A 25817-nucleotide genomic window follows, 5' to 3' on the forward strand; every position below is an offset into this window, starting at 1 on the left:
CTGCTGTTGCAACACTTAGAAGTGACTATCCAAAGCTTCATAGCTAAGATGAAAGACACAGCTAGGCAAACACCCACATGTGTTATTCAAACACTCCTTCCCTCTAAGGAAGTCTAAGTCAACTATACATATCAGGCTGTTTCTCTGCTTCCCATCTACTTTAACTGCAAAAGCTCCATGTTTGTGTAGGAGCCAACAGATGGAGCTTACATCTGTAGCTGGTTGATCTTCCACTATCAAGGACCACTTCCTCCAAGCTAAAGAATGGTCCATCCTGGAGAGTAGGAAGTCATACAAGAGTGGCAAGAAGCCTTCATGGATTAACAAGGTGCTCCTGACAAAACCTACATGGAAAAAGGAAGAATACTAGAGGTGGCAGGAGGGTCAGTGAACCTGGAGAAATAGAGACACTGCTCAAGTGTGCAGGGATGAGGTTAGGAAAGTCCAAGCCCACCTTGGAGCTGATTCTGGCAAGGGCCATAATGAGCAATAAGTAGTGTTTCTACAGGAATATCATTAGGAAAAGGAGAATGATGGTCCAAATTCTCCAAGAAACTGCATGTGTCCCTCTTAAAGAACATAAGGAATTCATCCTGAGGCAGACTTATAAGCATAATTCTGTATCCCAGCTGATGTATGAAACTCCGTCAGCCAGTCATTCCAGTGAGCTATCTGTACATAAAAGGTAGAATAAAAGAGGTACCTGCACTTCATTATTTTCAGAGCAGGTGTTGTTTCTGTCATTTATAGGAAAATGAGGTCCTTAGTTCTCACCGGTTTTGTTTTGAAATTATTAGGATATTTAGGGTTGCTTGCAAAATGATTTTTAATAACAGATTCATCTAGGGTGATGTATCCATGGTGTCTCTCTTTTCCTCAAAAAACAAATGGTCTTTTTTATCTGACTGTCTCAGCCATCACTGCTGTTAGGAGTATTATTACTATACTAATGTCTGTGCAGCTGCAGAAAATTAGAGTTAACCACCAGGGAAATACAGGTCTACAATGGATGCATTAATTCTCAGATTCTTGGGGTGTGAGGTGAATGGGAATAGAACACTTGCATTCCCACTGCCTCTCTGCCAGCTTGGCTGCCCTCCTCCAAACCCACAGCCCTTCTGAGAGTCTGAACACAGCCTCTTGAAACCTGTTGCAGGATGACACTGACAGGGCAATGTGAAAAGTTCAGGGCAATGGCTCTGCAGTGAAGCAGGGACAAAGCAGCTGGTGGGAAAATTCTAATGAGCCTATTAAAATCTGCTGCTCTTTTGGGTTCATTACAGCTCCCTCCTAAAGTGTCATTCCAAGACATTGCTAGGTACCAGATTTTCACAGCAACCTTGAACTTCTTTGGTATCAATGACTGGACAGAAGAAAGCATCCTGCACTTCCAGCTGCCCTGAAAAACCTGCACACAAGATTTCCAAGGGCCTCAAGAACAGTGTTGTAAAGTTTGGGGTAAATTCACCCAGTGCTGAGCCTTCCTTATGGCTGGACTTTCAGAGCAGAGCACTGGGATTTGTTTATCAATTCCAAGTGATTCTGTAAATACACCATGCCAATACAGCGAGTTATCTCTCAAAAGCCACGGCCACACCAGCAGCGTAGCCTGGACATGTGTACCAATATCACAAGTTGTTTGAGGCTGAGATGTTCAAGCTAAAGTCAGAATGACAGAATTTCAAATGCTGTTTGAAAACCTTTGTAACTCATTCCTACTGTCCTTGAAGGACTGTTGAGTACCTCACATCACCAAGACTAAGATGCACAATTCACACCGAACAGCTCACAGTCACAAAGAAACTAAGTGCAACAACAGGGGGAAATGGGAGACAATCTGAGTGGTCTCTAACCTGAAATAGAAGGAAAAGATAAAAGAATAAAAGATAAAAGAATTAAAAAAAAAAAAAAAGTATTTCCTGTTTAATGTGCAAAGCACAGAGAATACCAGAGTGACCTCAGGGTCTTCCATGATCATGCCCTTAGCCAGTGAAGGGCTGGACTTGAAACATTTGTACGTCCTTGGCTTTACGCTGTGCTTGTGATTGAGAAAGGCTCTGAACCAAAAGTCCAGAAGTGGTTTAGAAATGGAGAACGGTGAAAGACTCTTCCCAACATACCTGTGCCTCTGCAGCAACAGCAGTCTATGAACAGAGATACTTTCGTTCATTAGGGGAAGAAATATTAAAACTTAAGAACACGGTATAAAGTGCCTACTGAATAATATGTATTGTTTATTTTCATGTCACTGTACCTGTTAAAGTACCCCAGTAGTAAATATGATACCTTTAGGCTTACAAGACAGGTATAAATGAGCCCCTTTCAAATTACTTCACTGTTTCTGCTTTCACTAAAGTATATTTGCAGCAGGAGAATAATACCAAAGCAGAAGTGGCATCATGCTGCAAATCTTACGATCCTACTAAATCCTGCAGTCTGCTGCCTGGGTTATACAGAGGGCTTCTGAAAACTTAATCCCCATGTTCTGCTATTTTCACATGGTAACTTGTATTCAGAACTTCTTGCCTTCTTCCAGAAGTGGCCAAATGCCAAATCTGAGAACAAACTGTTCCTCACTTTTCCCAAGTAGATAACTACCAGTTTTCTGCAATGTCCCTGAACACTGCAATTTTGTACAAGAAGAATATGGACTGATTCCACGGCAACCGCAGCAGACTGGCACATCAATGTCATTGCTGGGACATGGATCAACAACAAGGGACCTTCCAAGCAGAGGGCACTGCATGAAGGAAAGCAGAAGGCCAGGAGCAGATGGCTCCTCCAGCTACAAGCTAGGGAGGGGGTTACAAACTAAAAGGGAAAATGAGCAAGAGGGAGGCAGCAGACTGGTGAGATTACTGAGGATAGGGCTGAAAGAGTGCAGAAGACCATCGCCAGCTTGAAAGCTACATGTTCTTTCTTTTTCTAACTCTGCATTTCATTTACAACCTTTTATCTTCTTTCCTGTTTGTAATCCTCTGCTTCTGCCTATTTCCAAGTGTCTGCTCCTACTTTCTCCTATTCTCTACCCCCTCCTCGCCCTACTCACAATCTCTTTTCCAGCATCCCTTTTTACTTCTTTCTTCAGCGTGTTCATTTTGTCTCTCTGACGCTGAGGGGTTATACTGGGTTTTCTGTTCCAGCCCACGGTTTTTCCATGTGCATACAGAAGGATTTATGCTCTTGCTTCACTTTCAAAGTTTCACCTAGAGATGGGCCAGATAGAAAGTGCCACTAACACTCATAATAACCAGACACTTGGAGTGCATTAAGGAAATGGCTTGATGATAAACTCAAAATATGGAAACCTCTCAAGGAAACTTCTCAGAATCCATTGCTTGAATGAAAACTAATGGGGGTGCTTCAGTCTATCAGCTGCTACAAGAGGATATACAACTCCAAAGATTTTTTAATTACTTAGGATTTCTCTATATTTTTTCATTTATCTACCAAATACACAAGCACAAGCATCAGCATGTAGGTTTACTGAAACACAAAGCATGGGGTAAAAATAAAACTAAATAGCGTCTTGAAGTTCTGAGATGCTGTGGGTTTCAGCAGGCGAGGGGCTGGAGCAGGCTTTCAAAGAGATGGAACTGCCATATGAAACAAGAATGATGTACGCAAATGCTCTGGAAGATTCATGTGAAGTTTAAGCTCAGTGATGGAAAGTCTATGCAAATTCTGTCTCCCTGAGCCATAGCAGAAAAAATGGCTCCTGTACCGAAATCTATTTGTGCACGTTACTTATGAGCAATGATTAATTTTCTTCTCTGAGCCTGGGTCCTCCAAGCTGTGAAAACAATTTTAATGTTTAGCTAGAAAATTATACAAGATGTGTTTCTCACTTCAGGCACAATTTATGAAACCCAACTGGAAGGAGAGTAAAATCAACTAGGAAAAAGACTGATGGAGGACTGCATCCTGTGAACCTTCATTGCATCTATCAGTAAAAGGGCTTGACTAAATACAGCGCCAGAGCTGGGACAAAACTGGGACATGTTACAACCTCCTTATAATTCAAGATTACCTTCCGCCTCTCAAGGATCTTGGTTTTTGTGAGGTATAGAGCATACTTATTTTCAGGTTCAGACACATGAGAAATCTCATTAGCACATCCCTGTTTACAGTCCTTTTTGACCCAAGTGCCTTCCCTTCACAGCTAAGAATAACAGCAACATGTGCTTTCTTTGGCCATGTGTATGCCTTCAGTACTCATGCTGCCTTCACAAAGTACCTCCACTTTTTTGATCTCCCCAACATCTAGGCCCCAAACAGAGAATTTCTCTACAGAGCCGTCTGCAAACTCGTCTTTTCCTTCTGGGAGATCCAGCCACAGCCTCTCAGTCTGCACTTTCTGAGGACCCATGATGATGATGTACACTCGGCTGTCGGTGCTGGAGTCGTACTCAGTGCCCGTCGTCACAGTGATGTGGTATGGGATCACTGCAACAAACAGAGGTTTGGTCATCAGAAACCGCACACACATATGCATTTACATGAGACTTCAGAAAACCAGGGACTCATCCCATCAGGGGGAGCAGTCGCGCATGCTAAATAGGTTCACATTCCATTGAGCTCATTCGGAGAAGGGATAACACCATGCAGCACTGGCCTACAAATGTGCACGGGAGACTACTTTACCATACACACTTGGGACTGAATTCTGCAAGGGTTAATTTCCCCAGACAATCCTATTGGCTGCAAGGAGGTTGTAAGCACAGATTTCTCACTAATAGCTGACAGAACAGCAAAGGGCTTGAATTTTTATTTACACCAAGAGACCTTCCTGAAGATGAGACTGAGCAACTAAATCTTAAATAGGCTATTAGACCAAAGTGATCTCATGTTCACTGTTCAATAAAGGCAAATAAATCTATGCTGACTCCAAGGTAAACCATCACTGAGTGAGTGTCCCAGTACAACTGCAAATGTTCTCCTTTGTGCATCATTCAAGGACTGCCGTGAGCTATGGGGCAGCTCAGGGTTTCAGCATCCCTTTGCAAATCCAGGCAAACTGCGAACAATCCTTGTATTAATGGTAGGCCACTCAATAATTTTATACATTGAGTAATGATATTGTTCAGGATAAAAACCTTCAGGCCAAGGCTTGGGACTTAGCAGGTTGTTCTGTGGTTTTCAGACATTTCAGTTCAGCTGCTGAAAGGGAGGAAGTGCCAGACTGCTTTTCAACTGCTTTCCAAAGGCTCATTTGGGTAAGCCGAGCAGGCGGCGCAGAATTAGACGCTAAATACTCAGAACATTTGTGCAGGGCTCTTCAAACTGTTCTGACAAGACTCAGAGCTCTGAAACTTGCCTTGTCACAGACTCGAAATTCAGCCTGGCTTCATCATCACTTTTTTGAATTAAAAAGGCTTGGTTGGCTTTCAGATCACCTGGGATTGGTATCTAATTTTGCTTTATGATGACTAACAACATTCTCGGGGTGGGGGTTGTACTAGAAACTCACGTCAAGCTCAGAATATGTGTGCAATACCAGGGAAGGCATGAAATCATGCTGACCAAATCTGTTCTTACCTCTGGGCAGAGCAGAACCCAGAGAGATTCATTCAGCCCCAGTCTGAGGATTTTGTGTACCAACACAAAATAAACTGATGATTAGGCAAGACTTATTCTCCCCATTATAGTATCATTTACATTTCAGTGTGCGCATCAGCATAATGATATGCAATGCATTCTTCACAAAGTAGTCATTGGACCTGACAGTATTAGGAGAAGAAAGAGTTTAGCTTTAGGCAAGACAAATTTTGTAAGAATATATCAAAGGATCATGTTTAGATCAGCCCCACACCCCTCTTTTAAACAAAGTATATTATGAAGAGGGACAGAACTTTCTTTTATACAGTTTTTATCCTGTTCTCCTTTGCCAGAATAAATTCACAGAACTACAAGCATTTCCAACTGATGTTGCATCCTCAAGCCAAAGTACTTGAAACATTGGTAGAAAAAATGAGATGTATGAGAAATTATCATTTCCCACTTTAAATAACAGATACAGAGATGTACAGTAAGTTCAGGAAACACTGTTTCAGGAAACAGCAGGAAACACTGATTGCTGTTCTTTCTTTTAAAAACTAGAAGAGTAATCCTTTAATTTGTTTATTTCCCCTCTCCACTGTCTCCCTCTTTCTCTGGGACTCATAGTTCTACTTCTTCAAACACAGAAGAAGGTAGAATCTGAGGCCACAGCAGGACAACACAGGTCCTTCAGCCCATCTTCCTTTGCCCTGTTTCCTTGAGCCCCTATGCAGGGTTCATGCTGTTTGAAGGCACACATGTCCCCCACAGAAGGTTGGGTTTCATTAGGGATACAGACCACATTGTTTCCAGCAGGTTCCTAGTCAACAGGGCCTTTCGCTGCCCTCCATCCCCACATTGCCTCCTGTGCCCCAAAGGTATTCACCATCTCGAGCATGGGAGAGTCAGAACTGGGCTGCTTGAACTGTCACTCCCTTTCCCAGGCAGCTCCCAGTACCACTTCCTCTAATCAACTAATTAGCAGCTGGGTTTTTATCCAGCTCAGGAGGTGGCTGTCTGGCTCACACAGTCCATCTTATCTGACATTCCTTCAGGATGCAGTTTCCTTAATGAGGCCGTGTCACTGCAACAGAGATAGTGTTGATGAGAAACTCCAGAACTCAGAAGAGAAAGACCACCCAGCACAAAGGAGATGATGGGAACTGTCCTAGCTGTGATGGAGAGGGGTTCTCATGGGAGATGCTGATGTTTTACCCATTATTTGTGAAACTGCATGGAATGCCAACATGGCAGATGTTATCCATTGTCTCACCACAGAAGTAATATCAGAAGGAACATGGGAATCACTTATTTTCCACTTGAGCACAATATGGGATTACAAAAGAAGGTTTGATCCAAGACACACGGGTTGCAGACCAGGTTGAGCAACATGCAGCATTATGTCTGCCTCACAACTTAAAGGCATGGGACATGCAACCCAGATATCACGTCACAACAAGCTACTGCGTATCAGCTGAGCTGCAGTAACCATTTGTGTGAATTCCTTTGGACCATGTCAGTGAAAGCTATCTTAAACTCTTAAGCCAAATTACATCATTTTACACTTGCTTTACCATGGAAGTTTAAGATAAATTTAATTACTTGGCACTTGCTGTGGACTAAGAGCATGTATGCAGACAGCAACCATGACTCAACTGCTGCCCAGTTACTTCCTACAGCACAACATCTTAGTCATACACCTAAAAAACCCCATGGAGGACGACAACAAACTGTAGGTGTAATTTAGATGATAAGTCATTGTCCTGGAACACAGAGGTAGTTAATAAAAAGGTATATAAACACAGAGGAAAAAAGCCTATGTGGTAATGAAGTTATAAGGAAATACCAATGGACTGGGGAAATTTTCCGCTAAGGTTAACTTCAGTTGATGGACACTGATCTTCCAGGCTTCCTTCACAGCCAGGGTAGGAACAAAACATGCACAGCTTTCCCACTTCCTACCCGCAGCACCAGAGCATAACTAGTCTCCCTGCATGAAAGCTGGCCTTTGCAGACACAGTCCAGCATATTTCACTTTTTACAAGATGCAATCCATACAGTCAGCTTTGCCTTATCTCTGGAACCAGACCCTAAAGATGCAGCTCTCATTAAAGCCACCAACAGTTTCTATCAGTTATTTGAGCAGAAAAACTCAGTCCACAGTTCATGGACTCCCTGTCTGTCAGTGAGAGCACTTGCAAAACCTGCTCCTCTGCCCAGGTATAAGACAGACCACTTCTAGAAAAGAACAAGCTCACTTGAGCACTCTCAGTCGAAGCTTGTTTTCTGAGAGCCAAGAGACTTATCTGTGCTCTTGCTCAGCTTCCCATATCTCACAACAGCTGGTGTGATGCAGCTATGTGTTTTAAGAAAAAAATCTTAAGGGTTCTAAAGCAAATAATATCTCAATTAATGTTAAATAAACATCCTTGGTCAGGAGGCATTACTAGCCTGATCGTGAAAAAAGGGGAGATGGTTTAAATGTGGCAAACAAGAAATTCAAAGCTGTCTTTGGTAATCCAGATCTAATATGCTACATGAAATACCATCTTGAGTAGGTCAAAGGAGGAGAAAAAAGCTGATATCAGCAACACGATATCAGCTTTATCCTACTTAAAAGGATCATGTGGGAAAAAGCCTCTGATAGTTCAAGGGAGGCTCTTTTGGTGATAACGTATCTGATTTATCTACTGCCCCTCTCACTGCAAAGAGCTTTGGATCCTTTAAAGGACATCTCAGACAAAATTATACAAAATTTGCATAAATGCTTCCCTTTACTCTATCAGACCCCACTGATCAGAGGCTAGTGTCACTTCTCCCCACCTCTGAATTGCTGTCCTTAATGCGGTTGTAGTGGAGGAGGAGGAAGAGGTAGTATAGTTCTTCAGGTCAGTGGGTTTCTTTCTGAAGAGGTCCTATGGATGTTGTTGACTAGCTGCTTTTCCACACTGGCTGGTGTGGATGGTCTCATCCAACTTTAGGCATTTAAGGGGCATGATTTGCCATTGCAGTTGCCCATAGAAGTCCCCTGTGCATTTTACCTCACCGTGACAGAAAACAGCGTACCCTTGAATAACCACCTACATAACCCTATTGTTTCACTGTACAAAGCATCCGACTCTTTGGAGAGCTTACATCTGCTGGTGATGAAGAAGTTAATTCTGACAAGCTATAGCACCACAGATTTCCACAGGAGAGATAGAAGAGGGCTGGAAACACTGAAGTTGCTGTGAACCTCATGGCTTATTTCACTTTTAGGGTTGGAGAGCTATAGGAAAAGCAGCACATAGAGAAACACAAGCACTGATGGAGCATTTCCAAAGCAGCCACAACAGAAGTTGAAGAGAAGGAACCTGCTGTTCTGCCTCTCCTTGCTCTTCACCAGGACGAACGCAGCCTCTCAAGCACTGAAAGCCAAGAACACATGCACACAAGCAATCACAGTGCTTGCTTACATGATCCTTCTTCTGCCGCCTTGACCAAGCTGGATTTTTTCGTTTCCTTCAGGTTGCCACTGCTATCCTGACTTGACAGGCTGAGAGATGAGCCATCCAGGCTGTTCCGCTCGCCGTCATAGCTCTAGTTGCAAAGGCATGTAGGGGAGGGTAATGAGGTTGAGTGCTCAAGTGTTGTCAGCTGTTCCCATGTGCCTCCCAGAACAACGTAAGAAGAAATCCCTGTAGTTCCCCAGGTAGCTTTTTGCTCAGTGTAGCTCAACTAAATGTGACTTGTAATTTACTGCAGGTCATTTATTTACTTTGTTGGTAACCTTGACAGGCCATTTTGGATGTGTGTTATAATAAAAGAAAATATAATGGGCCTAATAGACTTTAATGTCGTGTTGTGACTTTTCCTCTGCTACCTGTGTGAGCAATAGCCACAGAAAATTCAGATAAATGGAGCAGTGCCAGATTTGCTTATCAGGGCACACACCAAGGTGTCAGAGGAAAGTACCTGGTACAGTTCAAAGAGCGTGAGAGAGAGAGTACTGCAAAGCTGAATGATACAAAACGTCTATTGTATTTGAAGAGTCACTGCAGATGTGCTTAATGCCATTATCCAACAAATGTGAGGCTTTTACCACACGGTCATGTAATTAAAGTTAAAAAAAAAGTGATTAGCTTTTCCTCATTATGAATTAATATTGGCAACAGGATGAGTGTGACCACAAGCATTCATAGCATTGTCTGCTGCAATTTTGTGAGGGAGCATATGGCAATACTCATCCATGGTTTAACTCTTCTCATATCTATTCTGTTGTATTCAGGATGAGTCTGCCCCATTCTCACTGATGATAATTTTAGTGGTAACTGTCAATTAATATGTCACTGTATTTTGCAAAGTGGACTCCTTAAATACAATGGACTTATAATCAGCTGCTTTATTATGTCTCACTGTATAGAAGCAAGAGAGGTCTATTAATCTTGTTTGCCTATTTTAATTCGTGCGCGTACCTCGAATTCCAATTACCTACATTAGCCTGATAAAGCAATAGAGAATGTGCAAGTAAAAAGGGCATTTCAATAAGGAACATTTGGTGCTTTGAGAGGCAGCAAACAGACCAGACTTTTTATGTTTGGCAGTGGTAGAAGAAGCAGCTGAAAAGATAAACCTGTCTAGTCTGGTGAGGATGAAGTCAAGGGACCCAATATTTTGGCTTTAGGACTTTGAATAGTGGGACCCATAACTAACGTACTTTGTGAGCACAGCAAGGAGATCAACAGGGAAATATACTCTACTGCGCATAAGCAAGGTACTTCGGCTCTCATCTGAAGAATCTCACTTAGACTCCTTGATTTTTCTGTTGAAATTGCAAACTACAGAGCTAGTGATACTGGGCTGAGAGTGGCCATACTTTCTGCACTTGTCTGAAAATCACAAGTTCGTTTTGGACAGGCAAAAAAACCCCTAAGTCCCTAATGAGCTGTCTTGGACTTCAACCGGATATTCAATCATTTTTCTTGCATTAATAGCAGTGGGTTGGGATCACTGCTTTGAGCCATAACTGTACCTGTTCATAAAGAGTACGCTCTATCTTTTTGTCCTCTTTCTTTTTAGAGAGCCAGCGCTCACACAGGAACACGAACGACTCCTCTGTGGTCTCATCCAGGATCTCTACTTTATCCAGGAACCAGTCAGGACTGAACATGCTGTTGTCATGACGAATCTTGATCTTGTACAGAATGCCAAGGTCCACAGCCTGTATAGTAAACGTGTCCTCCTGCAAAGTGTTCAACAGCAGTTGCTTCTGTTAAAGACCTCTCAACAGATCATCTACCAGACAAAAGCAAGTGGAGACTGCAGGGCATGATGTGTGTTTAAATTCCGTCTCACATGATGGTGTTTGGTTAAAAGCTTTGCAGCAGTCTGTAGAGGCATATCTGTATGCTAAAACTGTTCTGCAGGGAAGTGTTTTGAAGCCTGCTTCTGCTATGAGGGGAGCTGCACAAAATGTCACTTTTAAAACCAATTAGAATGTTGAATTCCTGGAATTTTACATCCTGATTTTTTAAGTCTAAGTATATTTCCCTTTCTAACACAGTAAGATTTGTATGGGCAATCCAGATACCACAATCTTTGTCATCATTATATCTAAGTATCTCCATATGAGGCTGTGAATATGACTCATGGGCTGACCACAGAGAACCACTTTTGGAGTTATTTTGTCAAACACAGCTGCAGTTTAGATCCCGTCAATTTATCATGCTATGTGGTGAATTACAATATATACTTTATACGTTGCACAGTTGCACAGAAGCTATGGGAATGAGACACCTCAGGTTTTGTGTGCTCTCAAGCCTACAGCTAACAATTCAGGCTGGTTTATATGGATCAAGCTCATAATTTGTCTGTCAATGACTTCACGAAATCCTCTACCCGTTTGCTGCAGTGCCTGTTGGTTGTAATACCCAGCTGAGAATCCATACAAATAATTTTAAAAGGTTATGAACATGGTAAGTGGAATCAATCATTTCATCCCTCATAGGAAAATGCAGACTATAAAGACAGTCATGGACTTATTACGTTAAAGACTGTGAAATGGAAAGTGTTATTAAGCTGTTGCATTTGTACCTGTCCTCTTTCGAACTTGTTGAAGTTTGTTTCAGATTTGCTGAGTTTTCTCTCTCCTGTGTCTCCTAGATCTCCATAGATATTTAGGAAAACATTAGCATCTGTCCCAGCACCATAGATATCTCCAGTGAATATGCTGATCTTGTAGGTGTGAACTGCAGAAAAAAAAGGAGACGTGATTTCTGGCCAGGTGAATTATCAAGATCTATCTTAGCTATTGAATTTACCTAATACAATAGTCCCCAAGCTTTCTGCTCATCACTCAGTACTTGGAGGCTTAAAATCCCATATGCTTTATGCTTCCAGGATTCTGGTAATGATCCAAAGCCTGGGGAATCACTGGGCTGAAATTTGCTGACCTTCCTTTTCTCCATCTAATCAATGTCTGTCTATTGCTTTGATCACATAGTTCACAGTTAAAAATGCAAAGAATCATTATGGTTATTACTGGATGTCCAGTCAATAGAGGTGAGGGAACTGAGCACCTTTTCATACCAAGGCTCAAGGGACATACATCTGACAACAAGTGATTCAGTGTTGTGAATTCTTTATACTCCATCTTCCATAAAAAAACCCCAGGGATTTAGATGTGCAATTACTACCAGAGTTAATGGCATGTATCTCTATAAATTCCCCAAACAGAAAGAGAACAGGTTTCTGGGTCCTTTTGCTGAGACAGTATTTAATTAAGGAAGTGCTGGAGCTGTACTGTTTAAGCACCCTTTCTCTTTAGCTTGCTCAATGATGATCCAATAAAATCCCATCAAGTCTTTAGTAATGTGCTTTACTAAACCTGTTAAATACTCCTATTTTTATTTTGCTACTCTTTTTCTCAATTACACAGCGAAAACAAACAGTTACTGAAAGCATCCTCTCCAGGAAAACAATTAGGGACTATACAAGTCTCTGATTACCGTGGTGTCATATGAGCCTTGGAGAATGCCTCCTTGCAAATTCCAGGGCAATGCAAATGGGAAAAAGGCACAAAGTCTTAGTTATGATTCTTCTTTGTATGTTAACAGCATGAAATAAAATGTCTATATTGTCTTTTTATTCTGTACCTAGCTTTCCCAGTAACACAGGGAAAATTCTGCTTCATTGTCCATGAAGGATTTCCACTGATTTCTCTAAGAAATGGATCAGGATCATCACCTGAGACTGTTCAACAGGCTAGGTACAATTCCAGGTTTTCTGGTTTGCCTCTTCACATTATGTCCTGTGGTGTTATAGCTTAATATTTAAGAGACAACTGTTATACTAATAATGAAGAAAGCAATGAATAGAGTCTACTCTGTGCATCCCTGTTTGGTTTTTACTTGCCAGTTGTGGACACCTTCAAGACTGAAATACAGTCTACTATATAACAAATGATCCTCAGAATAACACAAGCTGATTTTCCATTGTCATTTAGACTGTGTCACAGCCCAGGATGTGTGAGGACTCATGAAGACGAAGAAGATTTAGTTCCATCCCAGATATTTTATATCTAAAGCAGAAGTCCCCAAACTTAGTTCTAGCTCCCAACCAAAAGCAACCGTTAGTTATCCAAAAATCCTATTCCATAGGTTGTAAAACTTCGTTTAAATCTTTGCGTTTGGAAGATAAAAAATAGTCATCTAGGTTAGTTAACACATAGTAACTAATGCAAGGTATCATAGAATGAATCACAGAATGGTTTGGGCTGGAAGGGACATTAGAGCTCATCCAGTTCCAACCTCCTGCCACAGGCAGGGACACCTTCCACTAGACCAGGTTGCTCCAAGCCTGGGGATGGGGCAGGTAAAGCAACAGGCAGGGACACCTTCCACTAGACCAGGTTGCTCCAAGCCTGGGGATGGGGCAGGTAAAGCAACAGAAGTTAGTAAATTAAAGAAAATGTCATGCAGGCATCTAGCAGTGATGCGTTTACTCACTGATATTAAAACTGTCTTTGCCTCTGCAGGAAAAAAAATCTCACATGTAGTTCCTAACAGGACGAAAGAGCGCACTTCTTTCTTTTAAGGGCACAGTGGTCAGGCTCCAGCCTTCCTTACAATAAGGAACCTCTTCCCTTGGCAATGGAAAACGCTTAGAAACCATCTAAATTCTACTCTGACAATGGTATACTGTAAATGTAAATCAGACTCTGAGAGAAAAGAAACAGGGAGAGAAATTATTTTCTCTGTTGAATCATCTTGTTGCCAGATACAAAAACCAAGAATGAAAATGGCAGCTGAATTCAATTTGCTCTGCTCAGGGTGTAAGAAGGTTCATGACTTCTTTCAAGCGCAGGAGGAGTTCAGGGTGGGAAAAGTAGGTCCTAGAGGAAAAATACTTAGGAACAGCTGGACGTACAGAGAAGCAACGAGTTTAGGATGAAACTTGAGTTCTTATTCAGTTGCTTCAGCTACCAGGAAGGCCAAACACTGCATATGAACCCTGTAAGATGGGCTCAGAACTGAATAATTATTCTCCTTCCCAGGGGCAATCTAATGAGGTGATAGTGGCTGCCTAGAGCTACATTTCTAGAGAGTATCCATATGTACCTGAAGAGCAGCAGGAAAACAAACTTTGGGAGGAAAGAGGAGTGTAAATCAGACTGGTAGGGTAGAAAAGGAAGGGGCAGAGTGTACACTATGGGTGAAGTTGGACAAATGTTTGCAGAGCCTGGAAGAGAAGATGGAAGAATTTTATTAGGCATTAGAGGAGATGTGCAAACTATGTCTGTGTGAAAGGGTGTCTGTGATAGGTTTATAAATGGCCTACAGGAAAATAAGGTATTATTGCACAGAAGTGCTTCAGGTATAAGAGAAGCCAGAGAACAGAAAGGGAAAGAAATGTGAACAGTCATAACAGCATTGCATCTGCCTGAACCACATGTGTTTTATTTTTAAAAAAATCAGATTAAAAGGTCCCTACTTACTCCTAGAATTATGTTACCTTCTAATGGGTCTTCAACTTCTTCCTCTATCTGCTTAAGTGTCCCATCCTTCATGAGTTTTTCAGTAAAAATTTCAGATGGTACCAGTTCTCTGACAATCTCGCCATCATCCTCAGACTTTGCAAGCCATCTTTCACATGGAAATGTGACAGTTTCTGAGCCCTGAAGTGAACACAACAGAGATAATCTCTTCAAAACAGTGTGAACATATGTTAGCATTTCCCCTTTGAAAACACTCTGACATGCAGGCAAGGATTTTCAGCTCATGTATGATTCTATGATTCTATGTATGCATGTGTATGCAGATGCATATCGGAAATAGTATACAGAAATATATTTCCTCCAGAAAGCGGACATCTGAGAAGTCTGACAAGAAGCAGAGAACAGTATTCCCAATGCTGCGTGAGACTGGATGTATGAATCCTTCCCAGTTTTTGATCTTGCAAATCAGGACTGCACCATTCCTGCTGAAGCCGTGTTTTACTGAGACCCTGTAATCCCTTTTCTATCCTTATTCAGGCAGCATTCTCTTTGAAGTTAGTAGGGGTTTTTTTCTGAGACAGTACTTCAAGATTTTGCCCTATAATTCTGTGACTCAAGCTGATTTCCAGGCAACTCCCATACGTGCATTAAGAGGGAAAAATACTGATTTAATTTTTTGATCTTCTGTTTTGACTTCATTTTGGTGGAAACAAATATGATTTCTATCATCAAACAAACAAAAACAATAGAACATGTGTTTTCTACTTTGTAAACAAAATTAATCCCAGACTACTCATTAAGAAGAGGCTCCCATAAGGCCTCCAAGATGGTAAGATGCAGGACGCTTTCCGTGTGCTGGGCACCCTGGGCTATGTCTCCATTAAAGAAAGGGGTGTGAGCCATCATGCAAGCTGCAGAGACCACAAGTCTGAACAGAAAAAAAAATGTTAGTTTTAATCTCACAGTCATTAAATAAAGGAATAATAATAATAAAAAAAAAATGGCCTTTTCCTTACTGACAACTTCATAATTTCTCTCTTAAGCAGCACAGGAACTTTCTTCTGCTACTCTATGTGCCAGCACTTTCATGTATAACATGCACATGAATATTGTCCACCTTAATTACTCCCATGTAATTATTTATCAAACTAATAGGGGGTCCTTCCTTCACTATTTTTACTATTCAAACAGTAAAATACTAATATATAACAAAAGAAGGGAATAGCTCTCCCTAGCAATCTTGAATATTGTTATCAGTGTGTGCTACTGCCTTGAGCTGCCAGATCCTGCCCTCTCTGACTCGGTCACTGGGGAGGAATAAGTTGTGCGTCTAAGATCAGAGACACACTCCAGTCACTGCTAACCTTGCATGAACAGGTCATTGTATGACCATGCACAGATCACAGATGAGTTCATCTGCAGGAGCTGAAACCCTCCAAGGGATTTTTATAATCAAGTGTTTTGGCTCTGCAGCAGAATCATCCTTTGAATCCACACAGCCCAAATCTTCTGCTGTCAACAAAACACCATTTCTCCTCCTCACTGCTGCTCCCTGCAGTGCTGCTGTTTAACCCCAGACTTGCAACGTTTAAATCTGTAAAGCGGTTTGGAGCATGATTTGTACAAAACTGTGTCAAACAAACCAGCAGCACTTTAGATGATTTCATATATTTCACTTTCAAGTATTACTTGGGCTGTTGAAGCAAAATACAGCACCTACTGACTGGCCACACCATTACTGCTGCCTTCTCATTTCTGCACTGCCTGTCTGACCACTTACCCTGTATTATCTTGCTGCATGCTGAGCTGATGAACGGTGCTTATCTCCCCACCTACAGCCTGGGAAGAGAGGGGTTTCCAGATGATGCTTCATGCTTAAATTCTCTTATCCCGGTAGAGATCCCACTTCAGCCACATCTCTCGCTGAAGCTTTTAACTGCTCCTAAACTTTCATAATGTTGGCTGTACATGCCATTGATATGAACACTGTTTGTTTAATAATAGGTAATAGGGTATCTAGGGACTTGAGTGTCTGCACAGTGGGGCATAATGTGCAGTTACTGCAAGAGTTAATTGTATCATTATTGTTAATCACCATGTCATTGCCACAGTCTTTATTGGAGTTTCCTTGTTAGTGATTGCATTAATATTTAAGTAACGTAAAGTGTGCTGCTTTATGTTACACACAGTAACATTTTCTTGTAGCTCTGAACAGAATTTTTTCATTAGATTCTGAGTCTGGCCCAAAGCTAGACGCAGGGTATGATAGTGTGCTAAAAATCAGTTCTTTGCCCTTCTCCAAGTTGTAACAAATGAAATACAATTATCAGATATAATTGGCATGCCAAGACAGAGCTTTACTGGCATGCAACAATCCTCGTTTCCTACCCAAGTGCTTTCAATTTAATCTGAAAAGTTACTGACCTCATTTTTCTTTTGCAGTATTACAGATACATCTAGACCCATCTTAGCAGTCTAATCAGGTAGCACAGCTTTTAGAAGCGTTGGCAGCATATTGCTATCCTGTGGCAGGTCATAATATCCTGCGGCTGATCAGCGGCATCATGCAGTGCTCTGCTTTCGTCTTTTTTTCCCATGCCATAATCAAAAGATCAGCAGAATTGTAAATCTCTCCATTTTTAAGTTGTTCATGGGTTTCCTTCCTTCTTCCACCTTTCCAGGTTTCTCATCATCCTTTACAGTGGCTGTAATGATGGCAGAGCCATGCATCCCCAAGACCTTTTCTCGGGTAATGGAAGAGCACCCAACATGGAGCTTTCAGGAGCCTCCCAAAGTGCTCAGTTAACAGTAGGTATAGAAAGAGGCAGCCCAGGAATCTCTTCTGTCTTGGTTTCCATACCTTCATGCATCTCCCTTCCCTAATCTATGACCAATAACAATATCTCAAAAAAAAGTCATATTGTTCATTAATTTAACGAGGTTGTGCAAGGCAAGGGTTAGTCAATACACAGATAGATGGCCTGATAGTAACAGACTGGCAAAAAGCTAATAATAATAAAGAATCAAAGGGTATTGGCTTGTGAAGAAGCTTGTATAGGAGGATACAGACTTGAGCATGATGAGGAGGTTTGTGGCAGACCCTCGTGAGGCAAAAAGAGTAAAACATATCCTGGAAATTTTTATGGAATGAACAAGGTAAGAAGTAGGTTCACCATGACTGAGCTAGGTATGTTTACACCAACACTAGATATTAGAAGTCACTTCAGAAGGGGCCACACCTGAGCACTGAGGTGGAAATGAAAGCTGACATCCCTTCGGAATAAGTGGAGAAAGTACAAGACAGAGGAGAGAGCTCTGGTGCTGCCAAACACAGCTACTGCTCCAATTCTGAACTGGTCCTGAAAAGGTGATTTTCTTCCAAACTTCTCTACAGCCAGATTCATTCCTGTTTCTACAGCCAAGATCTGAAAGCAGGGCCAAGGAATAGTTTCTTAGGTGGACAAGGTCAAGACGACATATCTGGCTGCACTGCCTTAATCCTGTTGACATAATCAACCAAAAGTCCTAGCACCTAACTTGATGGTTTTTATATGAGGGATTCAGGGACTTGCACTGACAAGCATTTTGCTTGTCTTAGTTGTACTGGCCCCCTGCATTTATTCTTCCAGAATTATAGGGCTGATGAATTTATTTCTTGTCCGTGTTTAGCAATAGTAATTTTTTAATTTTTAAATAGTACACTCACTTCCTTGCCTGTGATTATTCATAACAAAACCACACATGAAAATATGAAGCTTTGATCCCTTCATCATCCAAAACCATTATCTAAGCTAGCCTTGAGGACTCAGAGATGTCCAGCAACAGTGGTGCAGTGCAGCACAGGGATGTTTGCTCAGCCGCCTCCTTCTTCAGCTGCATTTGCACAGCAACGGGTACAAACTCAGGAATCATCTCCCCTCTCAGTCCAGCAAGTAAGTCATGATACCACTGCCTCTAAACCCAGCAAGCAGATTGATCCTTCACACGCCAGACAAAGAGTAGCGAAGACTCCAAAAAGGTTGAGGAGACACATAACTGCTTTGCTCCCATCCACTGCCCGGATGGAATAAGTCTACGCTAGTCAAAAGGTAGAATGAAAACAGCATTTTTTTAAAAGTAATGACTGCAGAATCTTTTAATCAACATTTGAAGAATAAAACATGGTAATACATGTTTGTTGTCCCCAGATCCCCAGCTCTAGCAAGTTCATTAGTGTGCATTGTTCCTTAGAGAGTCATTTTTCACTGTTAATCATGCTTTGTGTACAGAAGATGCACTTTGGGAAAGGGAAGCAGCTGCTAACGGAAACGTACCGCAGAGTGCTGGGATTTGCAGCCTACCTTTCCATTTGGCAACAATCTCCGAATCGCAACACGGTCCAAATGCCATCCGGAGTTCAGCCCTCCGCCCTTGTGTCCTATGCGTATCTTTTCAATAACATCACCAACATCCTCCAGCTTTTTTCATCCACACAAAAATGCAAAAAAGAAAAAAAAAAAGAGAGAAAGAGATAGGTTGAATAACAGCATATATTTGATATACTACTTTTTCCTACTTTTCCAGCCTGTATGAAGTTCCAGGGGAGCAAATACTAGAGTTGGTGTCAGTTATGCCCTAACTTGAATTTTAGCTACAGGGTATCCCTGAACTTCTGTTCCAAATATTGAGATGATCTTACCTTACACAAATTACCAACAGTATGAGATAGGTTTGGCTGCACAGCAGCAATCCTGCAGCTCAGGCTTCTCTGTATGAGTGGGAATGAAGGTAATCGCTTAGAAATTGCAATACTGATGCATTTTAAGTTATTATTTTATATTCTTTTTCTTTTTAAACATTTATATGCACTTTTAAAACACTGGAAGAACAGCTTTGAGGTCAACGTATGATATTTATATCATATCTCTCCTGTTCTGCCAGAGAATCCCAATGTCATTCTGAGCAAGTCAAGAGAGTCACTATCATATGAAGGGGATACTGGTTTTTTAATGCCTCACCTTATTACTTGAGTAACCAGTTAATTTGTAACTAGTTCATTACTTTTAAGTCACCTCCCTTACAAAGGCTTAAACAGGAAAAATTGTATTTACTCTTAAGTAATAGCTTTTGGTTATTTCACTGCAAGTTTTTGTACAGCTGGCTTTTAAACAAAACAAGGCTGGCTGCAAACCTCTTTTGCTCATAGGAGAAGCACACTGAGCTGTCTTTCTATCCATAGGGACTTGGAATCTTGTTTTCTTGGAAACATGAGAAAACTGAACATCTCAATTTGAACTAGTCCCTTTTTTGCTTCCCAGGTGACAGAATTGCCCCATACTGAAGCAAAGACACCAGTAATCAATGTAGTAACACTGACCACACTAGTCAAGGAGTTTCACACTCCATACAAACTGGGTTTGACTTCATCAGCCCTGTCCTGACTTTAGACAGCATAAGATTCATTGCAAAATAATTAAACGATCCAAACTAATTTCTAAAACTCACACATGCACACAAGTATGTACTAAGGGAAATCATTTTCTCCTCTTTTGTCCTGTCCAAATACTAATCTTTCAATGAGGCTTTTAATCCATACATAGCAATAACGTGATGATTGACCAGTAAAGATCCATGTTAAAAAAGAAGTGGTCTTTACTCTGCTGTAGGCATCTCCAGCAAATCATCGCTTTGGAGCATAGCTGAGACCAGTTGCTAATCTTTTTTGCCTCTTTTGCAGAATACAAAATGGTAGAGGCAGTTAAAAACACTAAAATAAATGGGCCATTCTCAGTTTTTGTTTTCTGAGATCCCCAAATTGTTTTTAAGGTCTGCTGAACTCCAAATTATGGCTCTACACAAGTAGGTGAAAGAAGAATATATTTTGCTTCATCCCCGTCTTCTGCAGCAAGAGGAACTGTCAAAGACAGAATGAAGCTTGGGGACAGGTTAATATGATGTTATAAATCTGGAGAACAAACTGCATTTCCACTCGTTTCATCTAAGAAAAGTACTGATGTTTCAGGTTCTACTCAACCTAAAATAAATCTTATGGAATAAAGGAATAACAATAACACTCAGTTTAAGATTTATACTTACGGGTTAATGCAATCTCTATTATGAAAAACTGTGTGGAAACTCCACCAAAATAAGTCTTTTTCTTTGGTTTCAAGGAATCACACTGGGGATTTATTTTATGATTCATGCCATATAACAACAATGTGGGCTGGAAGCATTTTAACTTGTTTAAAAAGTTTAGTTTAAGATTTGCCTTCAATTACAAAGCCAAACCAAACTCAAAACACAGAGGTTATAAGGTCCACTAAGAAGTCAGTGTTGGTGTTGCAGTCAGGGAGGGAGGGTAAGGGCATGAAGCAGTACCAGAAGGATAGGCCAAAGCAGGACTGTCTATAGTTTTGCCTCTTAAAAATTCTCAGTAACGAGTATATTATGAATGGAATAGCTGAACATTCTACATGTAAATGAGCTCACTCGTTGATGTGCACTGGCTTACTATCTGCATACAGTTCTCTGAGAATATGCAAGAAAAAGATCTCTGAGATTTAACCTTCTCCCCAAATTTATTTAATAAACCCCCTAAGAATTAAAATAGAATTAAACATTTCCAAACTAAAATCCTTTCCTTTTCCCTGATGCCTAGTTCCCTATACTTTGTGGTGTCTATAAAAGTTTATGTGTTTTTCTCCCCTAAGTGCTACAGTGGGAGCTTCTGCTTAAGATAAATTGGAACAGGCTGCCCAGGGAACCAGTGGAGCCACCATCCCTGGAGGTGTTTAAAAGACGTGTGGATGTGGGACTTAGGGACATGGTTAGTGGTGGCCTTGGCAGTATCAGGTTAGAGATTGGATTCAATGATCTCAAAGGTGTTTTCCAACCTCAGTAATTCCATGATTCTTTATTAGTTTTGTGGACACTTCGGGAAATGCTTGATAAGATCTTTCAAAATGTTAGTCCTGGGTATTCAAAAATCATGTTGACTGCAGCAAAGAAATGGTCTCTGTGCCCGAGGATACAGAGAAAAAGAGATGTTTACTTTGCCATAGAGTTAGCGTAAATGAACAGACCATCTGCCCCAAATGATGTGCTACATAAGTAGTGAGCAACATGGACTCTTCAACATGATATGCTGAAACAGGAACATGAAAAGATGCAAAGGGACCTGAAACACACGACAGCTAACTTCAGTGATACTGCAAGCATCTGGTTCCTGTTACCTTTTGAAGTATTGCAGACTGCAAGAGAAAGCAAACATGCAAACATATGATATTGTTAAGGAGAGGTACATATATTAGACCTGGCATGCATGGAGACTGATACCCTTTCTTTACTAATTATGGTGTACGAAGTGGAAGATGTAAAGGCCTTCCAAAGTGGCTTGCAACTTTACCTGCAAGGGCAAGCTTTTGTATCCATGCATCAGTACAGCTCAGCTCTATGACAAAACTGCACCAGCCTTTATAAGGCTTAATATGGCATCAAGCCATGACAACACTGCATGTTGATACCTTTAAGTTGCTACTAACTGAAGGTCTGTAAGAAAATATTTGATCCAGTTGCAGAACATAGTTATGAACCCACATTCTTCAAGAAAAGAGCTGAAGAGCTTTTCGCTAAAAGGGAAGTTCCCACTCATTTGATCTTCTTAATTCCTTTAGAGCTACCTAAGATCAGGGCAATCTTCAATCTTACCTCCACAATGAACTGATTGACCGAGTTCCTTTCAAAATACATTCTTTGCTCTCTCTTGTTGAGGCACAGGGATTTCTGCTGACTGCAGATCCCATCACTTCCATAGAGAACAATGAAGACATCTGCATCCGTGCCAGCTCCGAAGATATCGCTGGTGTAGACCGTGATCTCATAAGGAACAACTGATTTAGGAAATGGCAGAAAAATAAAATAAACCAACAGAAGTTAGTAAGCAGCATTCAAATAACCCTAAAAAAATTTAGTGAAACGAATCTGGATTAGAAAATTCAAGAGTTTAAGAGGACAGCGTAGGAATCACACACTTATGGTCATTTAGTTATCAAGCTGGTCAGTACCATGAAAATCATAGAATTATAGAATGGTTTGAGTTGGAAGTGATCTTAAAGCTCATCCAGTTCCAACCCCCTGCCATGGGCACGGACACCTTTCACTAGACCAGGTTGCTCCAGGCCTCATCCAACCTGGCCTTGAACACTTCCAGAATCCAGAGGAACTTCCTTTAGCCCTATAAGGCCAATTGACCTTGATGCATGTTCATTTACTGGTATTTTGGGGTTAATCATATGATCAGAAAGCACTTAGTATATTTATACTTGCCATCTAAAGTTATTGAAATGGGACTTACTTCAACAGCTCAAGTCTTCAAGCAAAACGTGAATACAGAATTTTTAGAGCAACTAGGCAGATGGATGAAATTAAGCCAAGTGGAGCAGTGTATAAATATCTGAGATAGCCCTACTGGTAAAAATATCTATTATTTTCATTACTAAACAAGTGACAAAAATCAATCGTAATGAAAACCAGTAAAACCCTCTGCTGCCCACTCTAATCTAGTTTTCTCTTTATACTACCTTCTCCGTAACACCAAGGCAAACTACCAGGTCACCTGTGAATGCAGAACAGGTGAGGGTCAAGCCCCTAAATACTTCGTTATTCTGTTCCCTCAGTTTCTTCAGAATGCCAAAAATCTGATGTGTCCTTTTGCTCTTTCCTATCTCCATAGCTTCTCAGTCCTGAGTTGTGCTGGAACATGATGCAGACTTGCTCAGGAATAAGACTGACCATGGAATAAGACTAGGGCTCTGTTCTTGCTTTGCTACAGATTTGCTGAATATCCTGTTTCCAAAGTGAGATGGTGTTTATCTCACAGAGTAAGAAACCTGTGTTCAGATGTCTGCACATCAGATGATAGGTGTGTACATGTCCAGATGTAATCACTAAAGTCAATGCAGTTTGAAGAAAGAATCAGACAAGCAAATTCAGGCATCTTCCTCAGGGTTAGTTGAATCACTCTCTAAATCCACCTTCTGTGAATGACCAAACATTTATTGATGATCAGAGGAATTCAGACACTCCACTGTCATGAGGACATGTAAATTCAGGTGTGCCATTTGGCAAACTGAATTGTGTCCCAATCTCCTTTAAATCCTTTCTGTAATCTATCGATGAAAGACGGTGCTTGGGCACCACTGTTTTGTCACAGGGATTTCTCCTACCACAAGCAGACACAATCCGTGTAGTCCACCTCACCATCCTTAAGCACAGCCAGTGTTATCACCAGGATCCATGCCTGGCCATCCCTCGTCCATACACCAGCCACCCAGCTTTCACCATTTTCCACCCTCACTACTATCTTCTCAGCTGCTTGTCTTCTGCATCCTCCTACACTGCAGTGACTTCAGTCATCTTTGCTATTCACGCCACAGCTCTTTGTGCTACATTTCAGATTCAGCATCTCTGTTAGGGTAGAGAGAAGGTTTCTGGCACCATAACTGTTACTGTTGGAGTAACTCTGATTTATGTGTATCACAGACTAATCATTCATTAAAAACCCAGACTATCTAAATACGGCTCTCAGGAGAACAGAGATGAAGTTTTCTTCTACAGAGAGTCAGCCTGGAGATACTTAATATTCTTTTCTGCCCAACCCAATGTTATCCACTCTGCAATGCTGCAAGTAAACTGGAATAGTTTCTCCAGTATGTAAGAGGAGGGAAAAAAAATAATCCTGGAGATCAAAAATCAGATTCTACGCATTATGAATTAAAAATGATCTCCGCTGAAGTTCATAGCGCTTGCTCTCGTTGCTTGAATATTAACATTGGCTTAGAACTGAATCAGCAAAGTGGCACTGTAACAAGGTCACCAGCAGCACAAATTTCAGCTGTCAGACGCCCGTTTCATTTACATGGCACTTTTAAAGTTGTATCCCCACAGGGATGATTTTAATTGGGTTGACGATGACATGTTTTCATCGTTTGTTCAGCGTGAAACAATGCTGGCACAAGTCACCATAAAACACATAAAACTGGTTTAGTTACCTCTGGCAAGCTGAAAGCCCAGGGTTAATAGTTAGGAAACCAGAAGGCAGTAAATAGCACAGTGGGAATGGTTTAAATGGTGAAAGAGCCAAATCTGACACTGAGTCTGGTGCAAGCTTTTCACCAGAGAAGCCTATTTTCAAAGGCTGAATGTGGACTGCTGACAAAAATCAGATTTACACAAACTATGTACTTAAAGGCATGGTATGCCAGAAACCCTTACATCATTGTAAATACAGGGACATTAATAAATGATATAGTCAACATCTGCAAATATATATTGACTGGGATAACATGGGAAGACCTGATGAGAAACACATATAATGTCTCTGGGTTATACTCCTCCCTTGAACTTACTCACTGTATCTATCTACCAATTTACTTTTTCAGATACAAAGACATCATGTCTTCCAGTTGGCTGACAAAAGTGAGGAAGGGAACAAAGAGTATCTGTTCTTCTGCTCCAGACAGTTTAGATAAAGAGGGCAAGACATGAGAAATAAAAAAATTAGCTTGTCCAAAGCATAGAGGAGTCACAAAGAGAAGATTTTGGCAGATCCTCAGAGAAGAAAGACAATTTGTAGTGATCGTAGTGACAGGACAAGGGGTAATGGGTTCAAACTTAAACGGGGGAAGTTCATGTTAGGTATAATGAATATTGTGACGATGGTGAGGCGCTGGCACAGGTTGCCCGAAGAAGTGGTAAATGCTCCATCCCTGGCAGTCTTCAAGGCCAGGTTGGACAGAGTCTTGGGCGACATGGTCTAGTGTGATATGTCCCTGTCGATGGCAGGGGGTTGGAACTGCATGAGCTTTTCCAGTCCCATGGCAGGGACTGGAACTAGATGATCTTAAGGTCCTTTCCAACAGAAGCCATTCTATGATTCTATGATTTTAGCATACAGAGTGCAGGGTATGAGGATCCAGACACTGGACGGTCAGCAGCCAGTGTCAAGGAAACCTTCAACATGAACCACAGTGCTGTCAGTCAAAAAAGAACTAATGTGGCTGATAGTCTTATGTGTGGTTATTCTCACAACTGCTTATGATGAAGGAAACTGAGGCAGAAGAGAGCTTGGGCATTTCTAACGTTTGATGTCTAAGTAAGGAACTGCAGAAGGTAAGGTTTTCAATTCTGTCAATGCATACAATGAGGGATGCAATGAGGTAAGAGACATCTTTGGTGTGAACAACGTATCACTTCTTCAGAGTGACCTAGGGAGCACCTCGCAGGGCTCGCAGGATGGAAATCAACTCTCTGGTTCCAGACCTCACCC

At 41.3% G+C, this 25817-nt stretch overlaps 1 protein-coding gene across 6 annotated transcripts in view; it reads right to left on the reverse strand.

Moving 5' to 3' along the window:
• LOXHD1 (lipoxygenase homology domains 1) overlaps positions 1 to 25817 on the reverse strand; it is a 90820-nt gene that overhangs the window by 39809 nt on the left and 25194 nt on the right. For all 6 annotated transcript variants that reach the window (XM_030470265.1, XM_030470261.1, XM_030470260.1 and 3 more), the window contains 7 exons: positions 22199 to 22380; positions 18853 to 18969; positions 14530 to 14692; positions 11611 to 11765; positions 10550 to 10759; positions 8994 to 9117; positions 4238 to 4446 (listed from right to left, as the gene is read on the reverse strand). In XM_030470265.1, the coding sequence (XP_030326125.1) occupies positions 4238 to 4446; positions 8994 to 9117; positions 10550 to 10759; positions 11611 to 11765; positions 14530 to 14692; positions 18853 to 18969; positions 22199 to 22380 (1160 nt within the window). The remainder of the gene's footprint in view (positions 1 to 4237; positions 4447 to 8993; positions 9118 to 10549; positions 10760 to 11610; positions 11766 to 14529; positions 14693 to 18852; positions 18970 to 22198; positions 22381 to 25817) is intronic.

Source organism: Strigops habroptila, chromosome Z (genome assembly GCF_004027225.2).
Source record: "Strigops habroptila isolate Jane chromosome Z, bStrHab1.2.pri, whole genome shotgun sequence".
NCBI classification, from domain to species: Eukaryota; Metazoa; Chordata; class Aves; order Psittaciformes; family Psittacidae; genus Strigops; species Strigops habroptila.